This window comes from Achroia grisella, unplaced genomic scaffold (genome assembly GCF_030625045.1).
Source record: "Achroia grisella isolate CSIRO2021 unplaced genomic scaffold, CSIRO_AGI_Agris_v1 utg640, whole genome shotgun sequence".
Classification (NCBI taxonomy): domain Eukaryota; kingdom Metazoa; phylum Arthropoda; class Insecta; order Lepidoptera; family Pyralidae; genus Achroia; species Achroia grisella.
This window is the reverse complement of record NW_026712977.1, coordinates 6076477-6094960: the sequence shown is the minus strand read 5'-3', so window position 1 is coordinate 6094960 and position 18484 is coordinate 6076477. Positions and strand designations below refer to the sequence as shown.

Below are 18484 nucleotides of genomic sequence, written 5' to 3'. Positions count from 1 at the left end.
ATGTATGATACATTATTAATGGTGCTATTTTTTATTGGGTTGTATGGGCTATTGTCAGGGCTTAGACCTGTAGCACTGCGACATACATAGATTTTTAGGCCTTTCTCATTGTTCGCTACCTAGACCCATCAGGGACAAGAATTAAAGAATATTCTTAGGAGCGATGGTTTTTATCTCCTCAGGATAGAGAGTGAACTTTCCAAAGGAGATATTAAGTTTATGCATGAGTGGGCTGCAATAGGTATGTAGTGACGTTACCTCTTCACTTTGGCAATTGTTACCACTATTTAAGACTTAAAAACACTGAACTTACTGTGACGACCAGTTAGCTTTATAGCTTAATACAACGTCCGGCTGAAATTCAATTTTACAATCAGAACCCAAGTTCAACCTTTTTCTTACCCTCCGCCAAAATTAAATGTATAATGCTTTCTTAAAACGATACATAAGTAAATGTAAATGTAAAAAAATAATATCTATGCAAATCAAATCAAATTATTCATGTTTAAGCAGTTTAACAAATTACAATTAAAACTTTATTTGTATTAATTACATAAACTCTGTATCATCATAATCCGATTTCAGTATTAAATGTGAAACATTTCAACAATGTTCGACACCCCGCATTGTTAATTATAGATTATTAAACAAAATTTCGAATGCGTGGTGGTACTATGTTATTTTTACACTTTGCATATTATAAACCTTTATTTAAAATTGTAGTACAAAAATAATTTAATTCAAATAATTCCGAAACATTTAATCTCTCTTTTGTTTGCGAAAAGAGCTCTGTCAAAAAAATGTTCTTGAATCCGCATTATTGTATTTTATAACAATAAAATTACCAAACAATATTTCATAAATAAATAAATATTAATAGTTTTACCTTGGTCTTAATTATATTCCACATTCTGTTTATTACCTCTCAGAGTGTTCAGAATCTTTCTAAAGAATACTTAAATAAAATACATCGAACTAGTTAGTTTAAAAGGAAAGCTATTGAATTAGCTTTCCTTTTCAATGTAAAGAAAAAATATCAAAGAAATAAATAAGACTAAATTAAAAATTGCGACACAACGTTTTATAGGTACAATTAAGATTTATTTAGTTTGGTAGCGTCAAGATTTTTAATAGCCAAAACTTATACTTCTACTTACCAAGTGAAGTAAAATACATATAAATACTAGCATGAAAATTGAAAAATTACCAAGAAATATCCAACTTGGTAATGGAAAGTTCATCGCACACTTGAAAGCAAACTTTCATGAAAGCAATTAAATAATTGAAAACTAAAGAAATAGAGAAATCATGAAAGAAGAGGGTTAGCGAGAAATATTTTATTTATAAATTATCAACGCAATTTATCGTGAAATGCACTAATGGAAACTGAATTAAAATTTGTTAAAATTGAAGTCTATATTTAAAATAAAATAATTATATTATTTATTATGCCTTTTTATTACCTATCTTCTACTAAACCGGTGGACCTCTGAATTTAATAGTGTGCATCGGAGAAATTCTTAGACAATTTAAAAACATAAATTGGTATGTTAAGCATCGTTTTTCGCTCAAATCTATTTCAAGCGGGATTGATACTATTTTCTGCACGCATACATCATGTTAAAACTATACTAAAATCTTTTCCGAGGTAGACTTAGTAAAGTCGTCTGTGTTTCAATCTCACCTAATTTAGCTACCAAACAGCTTGCTTAGGTAAGACGTCTTAAGTAAAAGTCTTAGTCCTCTGGAATAACAACGCCTGAGTGATATGACGGGCTCACATATTGACGTGATGTCAGTAGTACTGTTCATATAATATATATATATTGGTAATTGGTATCACCGTCAAGTGTGCCGTAGCCTTGTTTGCTATTACAATTATATAAAAAATAAAAGAGACGCAAACCATGGTATTGAATCTAATAATGTATTTAAAATACAAAATGATTAAAATGACATTAAAATCAAGATGCATATATTTCCACATTCGTCTGCGGAGGGAAATTGGAAATCTATTATGAACGTTGTCATTACATTGAATGAACGAACAAATTGAGCACATCGGTTTTATTGCAACCGACAGCAGCGTTTATCCACCCAGAGATTTTAGTTCATTCTTTTCTTTTAATGCTAGACTTTCGATGACTTGTTTTAAAAAATAGCAAACCATTTTCAATCAAAATCAGCTAATAAATAAGATTTACTAATGAAAAGGTTCTGTCTGATAGGAACAGCGTATGAACGATGTCTGTAGAGTTGTTCATATTGTGAAAAGTTCCTATCAAACAAATCCTTCATAATGATAAATCCTCACTTGAGTATGTGTAGCTCGGCATTCTGAGAAATTCCTTCCCATAAATGTTCCGAGTATTTTATACAATTAAGGTAACTGCAAAAGACTAAATGGTTAGTGCACATATACTTTTCATGTAATAAACACATCTTTTACCGAGTGATAGTACTTTTGAAATAGTTCAGCCGAATAATCATATAATGACTATCTTTTTGGTTATAAAAGTACAATGTATTTTGTATTTTGTTTTGTAGTTACAGTAGTATTTCTAACGAGTATCATCCCTCTTTAAGCAATTATTAACCACATTACATTTGAGTCCGATTATAAATTTCCAAGTCCATTATATGCAGAGACATGAATCTCTCGTTCGTCAATCTCGAAACGTCAATGACATTTATTTAACAGTGAAAATATAAGTATTAAACTTGAGAATTATTATTCTATTCAATATCAAAGAGTCAGATCATTTTTCACAATAACGCAAAGATATAACCTACCTATTGATTATAGATATATTAAAAATAAACTCTTTGTATTTTACAGACTCTGTACTTCGTTAGTTGCAAGTAACCGAGAATATTCTATAGGGAAAGTTCTGACGTTAGACTGCGTTTTATATTGTGTTCTGCGGTTCGTCCATTGTTTCCAATAGACAGTGATTTTTGATAGCATAAAAGCATTATTTTTTGTTTTCTTTGTTTATTGTATATTCATTATATATTTATCAAGGAGATTATACAGCAAGACTTTAATCATATGATATACCGTTCAAGTATTAAGATTATAATTAATAAAATAACACATTCACGCACTCATGTAGCTCAAAATGTTATTGTAGAGCAAGATTAATAATATACAGAGTAAATTTGTCGAATGTGTCCATAAGAAACAAAAATTACAAATAATTTTAATAATTGTTAATTATAATATGAATTATACTTCTTAACTTTTAGACCGAGTATGGATAGACAAATTTCAATGTTTATTGATATATTGGATACGTGTCTGCCTCGAATAGTAAAATAACTATAATAATGATATTATATTGTTTATTTTATAGATATTCACAAAAAGAAAGATATTTAGAAATATATATAATAAAACTCGATTCAACTGTGAACAAATATATCTAGAACAAATGACAGCTGACATTGTCAAATATGGAATGGTCTTTATTATTCCAGGTTACTCGGTCAATCAGTCACCCAGTCTATGTTTAAGTAGCGAATCACGATATTCAGTGACTATTTATAATTATTTCCAAGCGATACAAAGTTCACTGGGTCAGTTAGTACTAAATAAAAATCTCAGAAATAACTGAATACCGAAACCTAAAATAGTAATGCAAAGAAATAAGATTGACAATTTGCCAGTCTGAGTCTGGAACTTTGTCAGTCTGAGTCTTACTACAACTTTATATAATCAAACTACACTGCTTTCAAGCTTAAATGTGTATTTTTTTATTAATATACCAAGAATTATTATATACCAAATTCTCACTTCATCAATGTCGCGTGTACAAACTTCGACATCCGCTCAAAATTCTGAAGAAAGGAAGTAACTCTATTGTTTTTAGTATCAAATACCAAAACGTTCGTCACAAGCTTCACCGCGTTTATTGTTGAAACATTGATTATGTTTTGTTAACGTAACATTGTGTTCTATTTCGCTTCCACATCACATTTTATTATGAAGAAAATATATCACAATGTTATTTGACATTATGGCGTGCCTAAAATATATTACTAATAAAATTCTTCCACGAAATTTGTAATAAGATGCTTAAAAATTTCACTATGTGACTACAAAAATATTGTAAAAAATTTAATATTATAAATAATGTTAACTTGAAATAACAGACATTGTAATGGACCGGTGGACTGTAATAAAAATATTAAAAGAGTTTGTGGCGGTCGGTCACCAACAGACATACTAGGCCTTATGAATGAAGGCGTTTGCATGATACACGAGCTTAAGAGAGATAATTATGAAGACATATCGGAACATGTCACTGGTCTTCTTCACTTCACTGACTTCGAAGATATAGTGCTGATTGTATATGTATATACTGTCACATTGTTATATGGCTCATGTATGAGTATTATTAAAAAAAGCATTACGTTCCACTATGAAATCATTTATTAAACAATAGTCGACTCCTTCTTTTTAATCTCGTAAATATACGAGTATGTGTATATTATATGAATATGAAATTTGGTATATTTAATACTATAATATATGTCTGGTTATTATATATCCCGGATATTTCATAACATCATATTTCATAACTTAACATTTGGTTAATTCTTTTCAGATTATGTACGAGCACCATATATAATGTTTCCTGTGATTTAGCCGTGCAATATAAAAGAAGATATTAACTAAAGGAGTAACTTAAAGCAAATATAAATAAAAAGTAAGTATGAACATAACGTATAATTAATGGTTAATTAAACGTGATTAGTATATATTAAATTAAATTTATGAATATTGCCGTAATGCATCCTTAAGAGAACAAAGTACATAAATGTAAATACACTAATTCATATATAAACGAAAAAAAAATTGAATACATTTGGCTTCGTTGTGAAATTCGCCTTTTTTATCAGATCCATTTTCACTGCGAATGAACTTATTTTGCTAAGTGGAGGCTCAAGATTTGTAACGGTGGGGTTTAATGGTTACTAAATTTCAATGTTATCGAGAAAAGACGACATGACCACTTAAGACGTTGCCTGCAATGGCAGGAGGAATTGATAGTAATGAGGACTAGTGACCCCATTGCTAACTATGTTCTTAATCAGGTCGAGTTCAATATTATCGTCCCTATAAACCATCGTGATTAATTACTGGCAAATTCATCATGGTAGGCTAACCGAGCTAATTTCGTCATCATCCTATTATCGTCCACTAGTGCCTCGCCAGTAGATATATATATCATTAGCGCAGGTAAATACACTATACCATATTCAACTGTAGACAAGCTGCAGTAAGTAACATAAACAAAACTACATCTTGCCAACTTCTAAACAAAACTATAAACTCAGATCAAGTTATAAATTTATTATATGAAAACTATTAAAGAGTAGAATTGTTTTCACCTTCGTAGAAAACTACAGAGAACTGTATTAGCTTTTTATTGTGTTTGTGACTTAGATCTATAAACACTTTAATATCTATGTTATAAATATAAATATATATTTTTACATATGAAAACATAAAGCAGATACAAAGAAATGACACAATATGGTAGATGCATTTATTAATGATTTACATTTTTCCCCAAGAAGGACACCACGTTGCAATGAAAGAATAAACAGCTGGTCTCTCTGGAAGACAGTAGCCAAGACTCTCTAGTAGAGAAGGAGTTTTCACTACACAGTCGTGAAAGTCTTTGAAGTTAATTACACCATCCAAATCTAAATCCATACGTTTTAACATGATGTCCACGAGTTCCTGCCGAATAATATCATTAATTCTGTATTAGAACCCTCAAACAGTGTATATTTGAATAAAAGTTAAAACTTAAAATGTTATGTCAAAATAAACACTAACATTATAAAAGCGTCTGTTTAATACCTTCTTAGAATTAAGCGGCTAAATAAATCTTAATAAAATTATCAAGAAAGTCCCTACATTATATCACGAGGGCGAACACATTTTGTCTCAATAAATAATCAAAAATGCAGTAAAATACGAGATGGAACTTTCAAATAATATCAACTATTACTTAATAAGTACTATGTCCGAATAATTCATATACATATAACGAGATCAGGCCTCACTATCTGATTGACACATCATAAATGGCCAGTTTATGGAAAATAATAACTGTCTCCTATATATTCATAAATGCTTTGCAGAATTAACATCATGTCACAAAAAGCATTGTGGCATTAGTAATCCTAACTATAAGAACATAAATCTATGGAAGGCTAAAAGTTTATATTTAAGACCAAGATTATTGCACCTCTGTGATTTAATTAAGACTTAAATAAAAATAAACTAAGAAAACTGAAAAAATAATGAGTTCTTTGAAACTTTTATAAGAGAAAATAACGTCGTAAGAAAATCTTGCGTAGGTACAATATGTGCATATAGACAAAACATCATTAGTAACTTCATATTTAAAAAGGTTGTTTAGGCGAAATATTAGACAAAATAAAATCTTTCATTACAATAGCTTATTTGCTATAAAATATGACGCTCATTATTTGCTACAATTATAGAGTTCGCTTTGAAATAAAATAATTTGACTAAAACAGTAGGTAGTTACAATTTATTTATAAAACTTAATTGAGTTGTAATCTGAGAGATTTCTATAAATAATTTTACATACGAATAAACGTATAATTGTATATGTATAAATAAATACTGGTTTCAGTTTTATGTACAGTGTATTTACTTTTAAGGGAAAAAGCAATTATATAAATAGCTATGAATAAAAATTAAATATTATTGATATATAAAAATGTTTGACGCTCATATAACTCACATATGTCATGTAACGTACAATAGATATTTTTAATGGATGAAAAATTATACCTGGATATATATACTAGCTACTCGCCCCGGCTTCGCAAGGATGTACATGTATTATATATATATAAACCTTCCTATAGAATCACGCTATCTATTAAAAAAGCCAGCTTTAAAATCCGTTGCGTAGCTTTAAAGAATTAAGCATACATAGGGTCAGACAGCGTCAATCATCATTATTACATAGTATAAAATAAAGTCGCTGTACTTCATTTTATACTATGTATAATAATGATGATTAATACAATTTTCACATTAAGAAACTAAATTGATTTAATATTGTTCTCTTCGACTCTACTGTAAACTATTACAGTAATATTATAATTATTCAGTATTTACACAGTTATTTTTTAAATTTAAGATTATCTCAATATCTACTTATTTCTGACGACCTACCAGTAAGAGTATGTATAGTGTTCCTATTAGGAGTGTGTATAGTGCTCTTATTAGTAGCAGAGGTTCATAAATTAGTAACAGTGTATAATTTTACAGTTTACTCTACATAACAGACACATAAAAATTACTCCTACATAAAAGTACATAATTTCATGTTTACGTTATTAGTGACATCTAGTCGTTCTCGTGATAAAGTCTATTTACTTTGTAGTTTCATAAAATGCTCATAGATAGGTCTGCAAGTAAATTTGCAAAATTGAAACTTATCATGAAAATAAACATGTTTTTACTTTTCTGCCACGTTATTAGGTAATTATATTTAGAGACGGAAATTATATATCTAGAATAATTACAGTACCTATTTATATTTACAATTAATTTTAATACACAGTGTATTAAACAATTTTTTGAAGGAAAACTATTATTTGTTGCTTTTAAGCCTCTAGCAATGTGAAGTGAAACATTCGTAGACTTCATGCTTCAGTCCTTGCTTTCAGTGAAAGATTGCTTTCGCATTGTTTCATTGTAACGAAAGGTGGCGCTTTTTATATTACCTCTATTTCCTAAAGTTTTATGTATTTAGAAAACTTTAGGAAACAGAAGTAATATACTATTGTATATTTGTATTCATTGTTAACATGTTTTGTAGAATTATATTTACTACAATAGTTTAACGGCATTATGAGAAAATATCGGACTGTATTAATATAGTTTTATTGTTCTTATCCAATTATTGTCTAATTTCTATTACGTTATATTATTTATTATTATATTGTCTCTCATCTAAATTTATCATTTAATGGAATCTTATCGTATATCGTATTATAAATATGATATGCTACTAGGGTATTTTATTAACTTAGCTTATTTCAATGTTAATTTCAAATATCAAGTTTTAAGTCTATTACTTAGCCTTCTGATGATATGTATTCATGATCTAAATTATGTATACATCTATTCATATATTACTACAACGAGTCATATTATAGAATATCTACATTAAAATGTAAATAAAATATTTCCATTGTACATTTCTTAGAGTATTTTTGGGACGGTAGATAGGTAGGTACTTTAATTAATTAATGATTTGACTACTATTCGATATTTATTCCACCGAACGTTTTATTTCAGATGTTGTAGTAGTATAATGGTACAGCAATAGTAGAATATAACGAATAAATCTGTCAGTCTAGGACAGATCGCAGCTATATTATTTTTGTAAATAACTAACGTCTATTTCTACTCTGCTCGAGTTGAACAATGTGCATAATAAATCTATGTTCGTCTGCAATCAATCGTATATTTAATATTGTGGTATAATTTAAGCACGTGCAATGAATATTATAAATACATACACATAAAATAGAAATTTTTCACTCTCTCTCGTTATTAATAAATTATGAAGCATAAACTATTCCAGATTCTAATCCTAATCTTAGCACACTACTTTTATGCACTATGACGATCTTTATTCTAACATAATAAATAATTAATAATATACCAAGTTCAGGTAGTATTGCATATCTATATTTAAAGCAAATAAATATACATACTTTAATGTAAATAAACTTTTATCTATCAATCTAGCCATCCTCTTATTAAGCTACAATGTCTCTATAAATTATAACCACAGCATATGTTCTCAAAAGCAAATTCATTAATGACGCGTCGTGTTAAGTTCGCCAACTATACTTTACTATATTCTGTATTGTGTGCATTGAAGTTAAATAAATTAATATCACAATAAATCTTCTAGCAAATAAATAGATTTCATTTGCCTTCAATTTATTTTGGCCCAAGAGACACCGCCAAATATACCCTATTTCAATAAATTGTATACAAATTATAGCAAATTGAATTTTAGATTCTCAGTTCGTGCTTACAGAGCATCAAATTACAGGATATATTTCAAGCCTCGAAGTTAGTGACTTTCTATAAAACGTCCCTTTACTATTTACTTTGAAATTCGCATTTTAAAGTGTACCAGAATTAATTATAAACCTGCCACCATCGTCCACTTCAGTAGTATTTTAATAGTATTAGAAATGCGCACTGTGGCGATTTAGTTATTTGTTTATAGTAATATTCTAAAAATAAAGAGTTTGTTTATTTCGCACCCATATTATCCTAGAAATTAACTACGACAATTAACAAAAAAATATGATTAAATCTAACCTTCACTGCTTCTTCAACATCGTCATCCCTAGATGCTTTGGCTAAACTTTTCTTCATTAACTGATACATCGTCTCTCTTCTAAGTGACCCTTCACCGAGCAAATCGTAGCACTGTGGATACACAACAACAATAATAATGGTTTGTTATAGATTTGTCTATAACTAGAGAATTAGTCTGAAATATAAATTAAAACACAAAAATACTCCTTCATGAGTTGACCTGAACTCATAACTATGAGTTAGATTCTAGGTACTAGGCGACGACAAATTTTAAGGAATAACTGCAATAAATTCAAATTAAGGTAATAATTTAGAAGTTAGCGGACTTTTATTATCCCATGAAATATCAACAAAAGTACGGTGAATATTTTATTAACATTGTATTGCAGGTTTAATAGAACCTAATGAAAGCATTTACTTAATTATCTCATTAATTATCTTAATTAATATAATTCGTTCAGCGCGTTAATATTGTTGAATGCAGTCGTCTCATTAATGAGACTTTGGTTTAAGGCTTGTAGACTAAGCAATAAGCTGATTGGAATTAAAAACTTTATTGTTTCTTGTTTTTAAATGCTACTGCGTACACAATTTAAAAAATATCCAGTATGTTACGTATATGTATGAAATGTGTAGTTATGTGGGAATCCGAATAGAGTCATTTGAATGAATATATATGATATTTGAATCAAATCTTATTATGATATGAGTCATACATATGTGACTAAAGACTCTCACAAGGACCATAACTTCGGACTTTTATACTTAGCATCTCAACTTTTTGTGTTTTTTATTTATAATAATTAAATACGGCACAAACTAGTTAAGATCTAAATCTACTTTTTGATTATTTTGCGCACGGGTCGTACGGTCCTCTTATCGCAGAATCTGTCTCAAAAACTTTTAATCCCAGTCTACAATAGACACCCTGCACAGATGCGCACCTCGTGTCTTCTAAACTATGATAAATTCGAGGATATCCGAACGGTCTCAAGTCTACCAATATTGCCATAGAGCATGTCTATGTGGTATATATATATCATGTAGTATGTATTATTAAGGACATGAAGAGTACATACTAATATTACAAATGTGACAATACGAACGGGTTCAATGAAATTTGTAAAAATATCTCAATTGAAAATATTGATTGTTTAAAACCCTCGTTATAATTCTTGAATTATAAATAAACCTACATACTAACCGTAAATGCATAGGCAATCCGTTCCTCTAAATCGCCTCGCAGATATAGAGAGAAGGCTTTAGCAAAAGTAGCCATTGTAACGAAGGGGGATGTACCTCGATCTAAAGCCACCATTACGCGTTCCATCATGTATGCATCAGTCATTCCAAGACCAGTATGGAGAACATCCCTAAAGTGGGCCCTAAAATTAATGAATACATACAACATAACAGGCTACTCGAGAACATTACTGCCCTAATGGCCACCTGTACTGTGAGCTATGTGCCAAGCTCATTACCAGCTCAGTTTCTCAATTCTTCAGGCTGTGTCGGTCACTCAGGTTCTTCTGCGGATTTCCTCATTTGAATCACTATCACGCAGAGAAACTCTTGTTCTTTATTATGTAACTGGAATGGCAAATAAGCTGACCACTCACGTAATGGTAAATGGTCACCGTAGCCTATATTTATGAAATGAAATACTGATATCATGTTATCATATGATACGTGTTGAATCATCCAAGCAAATATTTACAACCGTCAACTGAAACATATCTTACAATACAAGCCGCTTGCCGGCTGCAGTAGGTGAGACAAGGACAGAAATGTACAAATACTACCTAAAACATTCTGACAAATAAATAACAAAAACATTACTGAGAACTAACTATCTTTAGCAATTGATATCGCTTATTAATTCTCAACTAACTCAAATATGTGGTAGATTAGTCGCAGTTGAATAGTCAGAGGCATTCTCGCTATGACCATTGTGTTGAACATAACACTTAATTGTTCTACATTTCGTCGTGAATAGCTATTTGAATATGTATATTAAACTGGTAGAGAGTGTGTTCACAATCAGATATATTTATTAGGTAGTAGTTATTACTATCTTTTAAAGATGTTTACAAAGTTTTAGTATAATATATTATGTTATCGTAGTATAAAATTCGGACATCACCAATGTTTGTAGTGCAAATTCTCATAGAGTATACACTTAGAATTATGTATTGAATCAAAAACGTAAAGTATGTTAATCCGCTAGAGACCGCAATCAACTTTTAGATTAAATCCCGAACCCAACGAGTTTTTGATCTTTTTACCCTAAATCCCTAAACAGGGGAATGTAGAATATGTAAAGATTACAAAGTATATAATAAGATTATATGATGTTTAAAAGATATCCTATAAATTAATATTAACTAGATAAGTAAATCTATAAATTTTTCTTATGTTTTAAAGGTGATAACTAGAATAGTGAAAATAAATACTTACTAAATCAAGCCACTAAAATAGAATTGACTAAAGGTTAAGATCATCAACGGGAAATATAGCTAACGAAATACTAACAACGTTTATATTTAGGTCGTAGGTATATACAACTACTTATTTCATAAACCTACTGATTGTAATCAGATAAATATAATAAACGTAATCCGCGATATACATCGAACATACTCGTGAAACGGGATTTCGAAATCGACAGAGAAAAGAATCTCATAATAAAATAAACATATATAAATAATGAACCTGGATAATTCATACAGCGCCATCTAGTTCCAAGCTAAGCATAGTTAGTGTTATGGATACTAGACAACTGATAAAAAACATAACTAAGGAATATTTAAATACTTATTATTACGTACAAAACACCCAGATTAATCTTCCTTATATTATAAACGCGGAAAATTGTGAGTGTAGATGGATGGATGGATGGATGTTTGTTAATTTTCACACAAATCCTACAGAATATATTACATAGCTTTAACAATAACATAGCTTTTACATCAGAATAGCTATAAAATTCATTCGCATTCACGGAACGCAGTGAACTAGCGCATTCTGAGGTTCAATTATGTCTTTATGGTTGTGGTCAGATGCCAATATATATATATATATATTCACGTATTCCTCCTGAGGCGTATACTATATTATACATATATTAACTAATAGGTAATATAATACTTTTAATTAATTTATAAGAGTCTTGTATTGTATAGTAAAACTATTATTTGCTGGGGAGGCCTGATTTGTTTCCAGTATGATATAAAACTTGCACCCCAAGAAAAAGTATGAGTACCTTATAGTAATTAACACAAAATTTCGGTATTTTTCTATAAAATAATATATTATTATAGACGAATAAAGGAACTACAATACAAAACAAACCTAGATATCAAATCCGATGCACTAGGTTTATCGTCTCGCTTTTGAATTTTGAAGAATATCACCATTATTTCTGAAACAATAAGAACTATCTGTACGAGGCTACAAGTAGATATGTATAAACAAGTAATCCTTTTCGGTGATAGAAGGTGAAACTCCACAAAGCTTTCAATGTATATTTAATCTATCTCCTGTTCCATTAAAACTAAGATCGAAATTACGATGGTCTAAGCCGAGGCCCGAACCCCTAGCGGTGCTGTCTGACTGAAGTCACCTCCGAGAGGCAGAAGTCTTCAGCCGCTCCATACATCCTTCAGCGGGTTTGGAATGGCCTCTGCCCCAAGGCAAGTTGTAGCCAACAGCATTAGAATAATCCGAAAAAAATAGTTTAGATTATATCCCGATAATTAGATATAATATAAGAATTAGATATATCCCGAATATTGCTTAATCAAACAATATCCGTAAATATAATGATATTTAATCATTTGTATATAATGATACATTTAATGATAAATTTTATACTATTTAATAGGAATGCCTATTTTGTTTTCTAGTAATAGTTATGCCTATGTTACTTAGAGATAATGTAATAATTATCTCTAAGTAACATAGATAGTTAAATTTTTGAGTTTATTCTTTACAAACATAGAAAAACGCAAATTATTCCTTTTTATATTGATGTAGATAGATTTTCTATTTCTTGAATATTTCCCTATTGCTACAGAAAATGTATAAGAATATTATAAATTCTATTTATATACTATATAAGTATCTTGAAAGATAATGTAAAAAACGAAGCTTATAAATCTACGTCCACCTCTAGATGCACTGGGCCTACAAGTCCTTTATGACAGCAGTGGGATCCTTACCAGTTCATAAACTTTTTATATTACGCTCTGAGTAAACGAAAATGGCTTAAGTATAAACTTTTAATCAAAAATAAAATATTTTTAACAAAATTAGCTGATTCTGCTTTTTATAAATATATACTGATATATTTATAAAAAGCAGAATTATAATATAATTTATTTTTCATTTTCCCCAGTAATGAAAAATAAATTATAGAATATGGAATAATAAATCAAGATTGTTATAAACTTTTTATTAAACGATATGATGGCTAGCAAGCTGACTGGTTGGTTTAACTTCGTCAAAAATAACACTAACCCACGTTTCTTCAAGTTCCATATTTAGTGCACAAAGATACGAATTATATAGTAGTTTTAAAGAATAAAGGAGATACTAGAGAGAAACATACTACTAATTTTTGGCATCTTCTTTATTGTTTTAAAAAAGGTTAAAAGATTTCCGTGCCGGAATATACTGCTGCTTATATTTATTTTCGTTTCTACGTAAATATAGCCACAAAAACTACTGACGGAATTTCGATGAAACAGTAATGTATAATTGTTGTTGTCTGTCACAATATTTGTTCGACACTAAGTGTTCTCTTAACAAAAATATATAATAATATTCTTAATAGCGATAATACAATATATGAATTATAAAGGTATGTGGCCAGTAATGATAACACTATAGCTATAATTAAATATTAAACGTTTTGTATAAATAATATTGGATGAATTGAGTAAAATATAACGATAGCAATAAAGTACTTGTAAGTTGCAAAAAATTGTTGAATCTGAGAACTATCTTGGCCTGCGCTGTATAAAGCGTTAGACTTACATTAAGATGATTTACAGTGGGTTTGTTTCTCTTGCACGTTAAAAAAAGTCCGCTTCAGTATATATACATTAATCTCATACAATTCATTATATATCAGTATATATATATATATATATATATATATATATAACACAAGCATTTATATATATATTACATTATCAAAATTGATCTTTCACAAGAAATCCTATTTAAAAGTGCAGTTCGTTCTATAGATTATTGACAATCAAGTGAGTTTGTTAGTACAGCCAAAGACTGTATTTTTTACTGCGAAGTGAAATATTTACTCTCTAATCCACCTAAATAAGCTATTTTGCTATTGCTACACGCGGACGTATTTAAATAGTATAAAAAATGTGAGAAAACAGTAGAGAGAGAGGTAAACCAATGAAAATAGCCACCTCTCACCCAATGTTCTATATCCAGTCTAAATACAAATTAAGTAGACATGTTGTTATCCCTGTGTATACGTAGGCGCCTTCTACCTCAGCCTTGAATAACAGTTGCCTACGCCTACTGTCCTTTGCAATGTAATTTACGCTAACTGACCAGCCTTGTAAAAGTAGTCCCTTAAAAGAGGGGCCTTCGTAAAAATAGTCAATTTAAACAAAGACACATATGTTTTAAACGTATACATTTATTGTAAGAAAATTGCTCACGATATACCTATTAGTACTTGAATGTTTAAACTATCTTACTTTCCGCAAGTAATCTAAGACTCATACTTAAAAAATGCGATAATTTCAATGTTAGATAAGTAAACAGTCATTTTAACAAGATTTATTCTAATAGAGAACAGTCTCTTAAAATTTATTATACAAGTATTAAATTTTCTTCATCTGTGTATATAGAAGATATTACTTTTACTTTAAAGAAAATAAAACATCTATATTCTATGACACCGCTCTAACGTTATAGCAAAAATAAGAGGATAATTGCATTTCATAATAAAGATATGTAATATTATGTTATCTGTGGTAAAGGTAATATTTTCAAGGCTGAGGCAAGGCAAATCAGAAAAATTACTTTTACAACATATCGTATTTTATATATATTATAACTTCATTGTATTTATTTCGATATATAAAAAATAATACAAAATACATATATATATCATGAGTGTTTTTCCAGACGGGGTAGGCAGTCTTTGTAAACTGACTACGTCGTGTACACAGCTCTTTATATGCCCAAATATTTTATTATATGATAAAATATTTGAAGAAAAAATTCAAATATTATAATAGTTTACGTGGCAGCAGTTGATCTTACCACCATCACTTGGATTAACTTAGTTTGATATCAGTATTATGTTAGCTGAATTTAAATTCACGACCTTTGAATTCGAAATGGAGCAGTATACCACTACGATTACTAATAGAAATCATTTTTATTATATATAACACTTATATGTAAGTAAAACTTAGTAAAAATGCGGTCTTATATATAATATATATACATACCATATCTTATGCAAGTTTTCTTTTCACTACAAAATGAATATGCGAGAAATATCTAAATTGTAAAAGTTCCTACCTGCACAATAAAATAGTATCAGATATTGCACAGTTATTACTTTGTCCCCTTACAAGTATCAGATATTTACAACGATTTTTATAAACTTTTAATGAACAAAATTTTTAAACATGGAAGTTCATTTAGTTCAGCAAATATTCTAATTTTCAATGTAAATATTCTATAAATAATACTATGTAATGAACATAGTATAAAACTAAGTCGTTGTCGCTGTCTGTCCCTACGTATACTTAAATCTTAAAAAGTACGCAACGGATTTTGAAGCGGTATATTTTAATAGATAGAGTGATTCAAGAGGAAAGATGTGTATAATACATGTACACCCGGGTAAAGCCGGGGTGGGTAGCTAGTAATTATTATATGTAAATATCATAGACAGTTTAGAAAAAAATAAAAATATAGCTATTTTAATAATAATCTTTTTATGATTATGCTCTTAGAATGTCTCAACTGTAATTTTCCACATGAGTAATAATAGGTAATTGATGTACAGTTGACAAAGAGTGAGTAACAATTAAAATAAACAATGTCGTTCCTTTATAATTAAACTGTTGTATGTTAAAGTAGCGTGTTGTATGTAAGTACGTGTATAGGAAGTTAATTAAATTAATAGGTAACCATGCTATGCACCTTCATATTATTAACATGAAAGGAATGAATAAAATGTGTCGATAGGTACCTATGTAGCATGGAGAGAGTTTAAAACAAAAGATTACATGCAAATTATTGATTTGTTCAATATCCTAATAATAAATAATAACCTAACCTAGCCTACTTATAAATGGTGGTAGAGCTTTGTGACTCTCTTGGGTCCAGGACCCTTGTCTACCTTTTTGTACCGGGAAACAGCAATGCGTGCATTTTATGGTTAGGTTTGGAAAGGACGAGAAATTGTACGTCGATAAAGTAACGTGTATTGGTACATTAAGCTAACATACTGATGTTTAAATAAATTCAAATTATCATTTCTAAATTAGTTAAATTAAATATGTTCTGATATGTTTACTTATTTTTTATACAAACCAGCCAAAAATGAATATACGAGTTTTCTATATATGTATTCGGTGAATTGATACTGGTAGAAGAACCTAGATTTAGATTATTAATGTCGTTATTTATGGTATTTAATAAGTATAACAAAACATTATCTACATATTATTTCCCAGTCTATTCGTTAAATCGCTGCTAAATTAAAATTATTTATAAAAATCACTATTTAGCAAATACCTATAGTTTGAGATTAACTGCTTAGACTTATTACTATCGGATTCTTTTACTTGTACCACTTGTAGTATATTACACTTTCCCACGTTTAGTAGATAGTTTATTTTCATGTTAAACAAATTTTCATGTTAAAAAATATCCTGGGCTTTCCCAACCTATGTAGTAGTATATTCAGCCAAGGTTACTTATCGTAAATGCCATTCTCTGATTTTTAATTAAAAACTTCTTATGGCAAAAATTTGTTATGGCTTCATCGAGTTTGTAAGCAATGCATACATCATTATGAGTTCCGAACATATGTCAGTATTAAGATACTCTATTTGCTCCATTTGCATAAACAAAATAATTAAATCTATTAAAGCTTGTTTTTGTTTATTTGATTTTTTTACTAGTAATACTGAAATACATACTTCTCACAATTTCACGCTAATTATCGTTATTATCCTTTCGACTTAATACATATTAAAAAAAAGACTTAAGAGGCCTAATTTTATTATTTACCGTATCTGTTTAGTGTGTATTCAATACAACCAGAAAGAAATGAGATTCCCAGAATCGTAATTTCGTGCTTGTATTTTAAAGACAGCCTAAGGGAGTTTGATAAATAAGCTCTCTTGCCTAATTTAAAAAGCCTTACGACTTTAATGTCGTTATTGGCGGAAAAATGCATCATAGAATTATACACATAACGGTTTAACTTTCTTTTGAAATGGGTTACTGAGACATATATCCATATATATACTACACTTTACTTTGGTAACGTTCTTGGAATCTCAATTATGTAGTATATTAAAATAATGCACGTTTTACGATAAGCAAGAAATATAATCCTTAAATGCTAAAGATTTTGTACAAAGTCAACCTTTATAAAACTGATAAGTCACTCAAGTAATTTGCATTTAGTTTTTTTGGTATTTCTTCTTCGGCAGCTTAAAAACGCGTAACGGAGTCGAATGAAGTTATAGTTATGATTCAACTTACGTTCTAATTCGTTGAACGTGAAATGTGTTTCCTTCTGTATATCCATCCACATTGCACCGTGTTTCTTACGAAAACGAATCTCTTCCATGGGATCCAAAGCAGAATCAAGTGATGCTGACATTTTAATAATAACAATTTTTTTTTATTAATAAAAAATTAACAAAAGCTGCTTTTATGTAGAATAAACAATAATTTGGTAAGTAAAATATATTTGTGTTGTTTATTTACAGTTTTGAAAAATGAGAGCAGTAATGACATTTGACATGTTATGTTTTTGTTTTATTTACTGTTGTGGCTTACTGTATA

At 29.3% G+C, this 18484-nt stretch overlaps 1 protein-coding gene across 2 annotated transcripts; it reads right to left on the bottom strand.

The window, feature by feature from the left end:
• Positions 1-5526: 5526 nt before the first annotated feature.
• On the bottom strand, positions 5527-18428 carry LOC131849316 (calaxin-like). 2 transcript variants are annotated; one of them, XM_059199355.1, is made up of 5 exons: positions 18179-18428; positions 12758-12827; positions 10611-10791; positions 9407-9517; positions 5527-5752 (listed from the first exon to the last, which is right to left on the bottom strand). In XM_059199355.1, the coding sequence occupies exons 1-5, from the start codon at positions 18297-18299 to the stop codon at positions 5567-5569; spliced, it is 669 nt and encodes a 222-aa protein (XP_059055338.1). In that variant the 5' UTR covers positions 18300-18428; the 3' UTR covers positions 5527-5566. The 2 variants fall into 2 exon arrangements, with proteins under 2 accessions (XP_059055338.1, XP_059055339.1); XM_059199356.1 differs by having other exon boundaries at positions 10611-10779.
• Between the last annotated feature and the right edge of the window lie 56 nt (positions 18429-18484).

Bases quoted from the DNA above. Each gene is read 5' to 3' on its own strand.
- LOC131849316 (XM_059199355.1), bottom strand. From the start codon at position 18,299: ATGTCAGCATCACTTGATTCTGCTTTGGATCCCATGGAAGAGATTCGT. The intron at 12,828-18,178 runs GTAAGTTGAATC...TTATTGTTTCAG, and splicing joins CACGTTCAACGAATTAGAAC to AAATAATGGTGATATTCTTC. The intron at 10,792-12,757 runs GTTTGTTTTGTA...CATTAATTTTAG, and splicing joins GCATCGGATTTGATATCTAG to GGCCCACTTTAGGGATGTTC.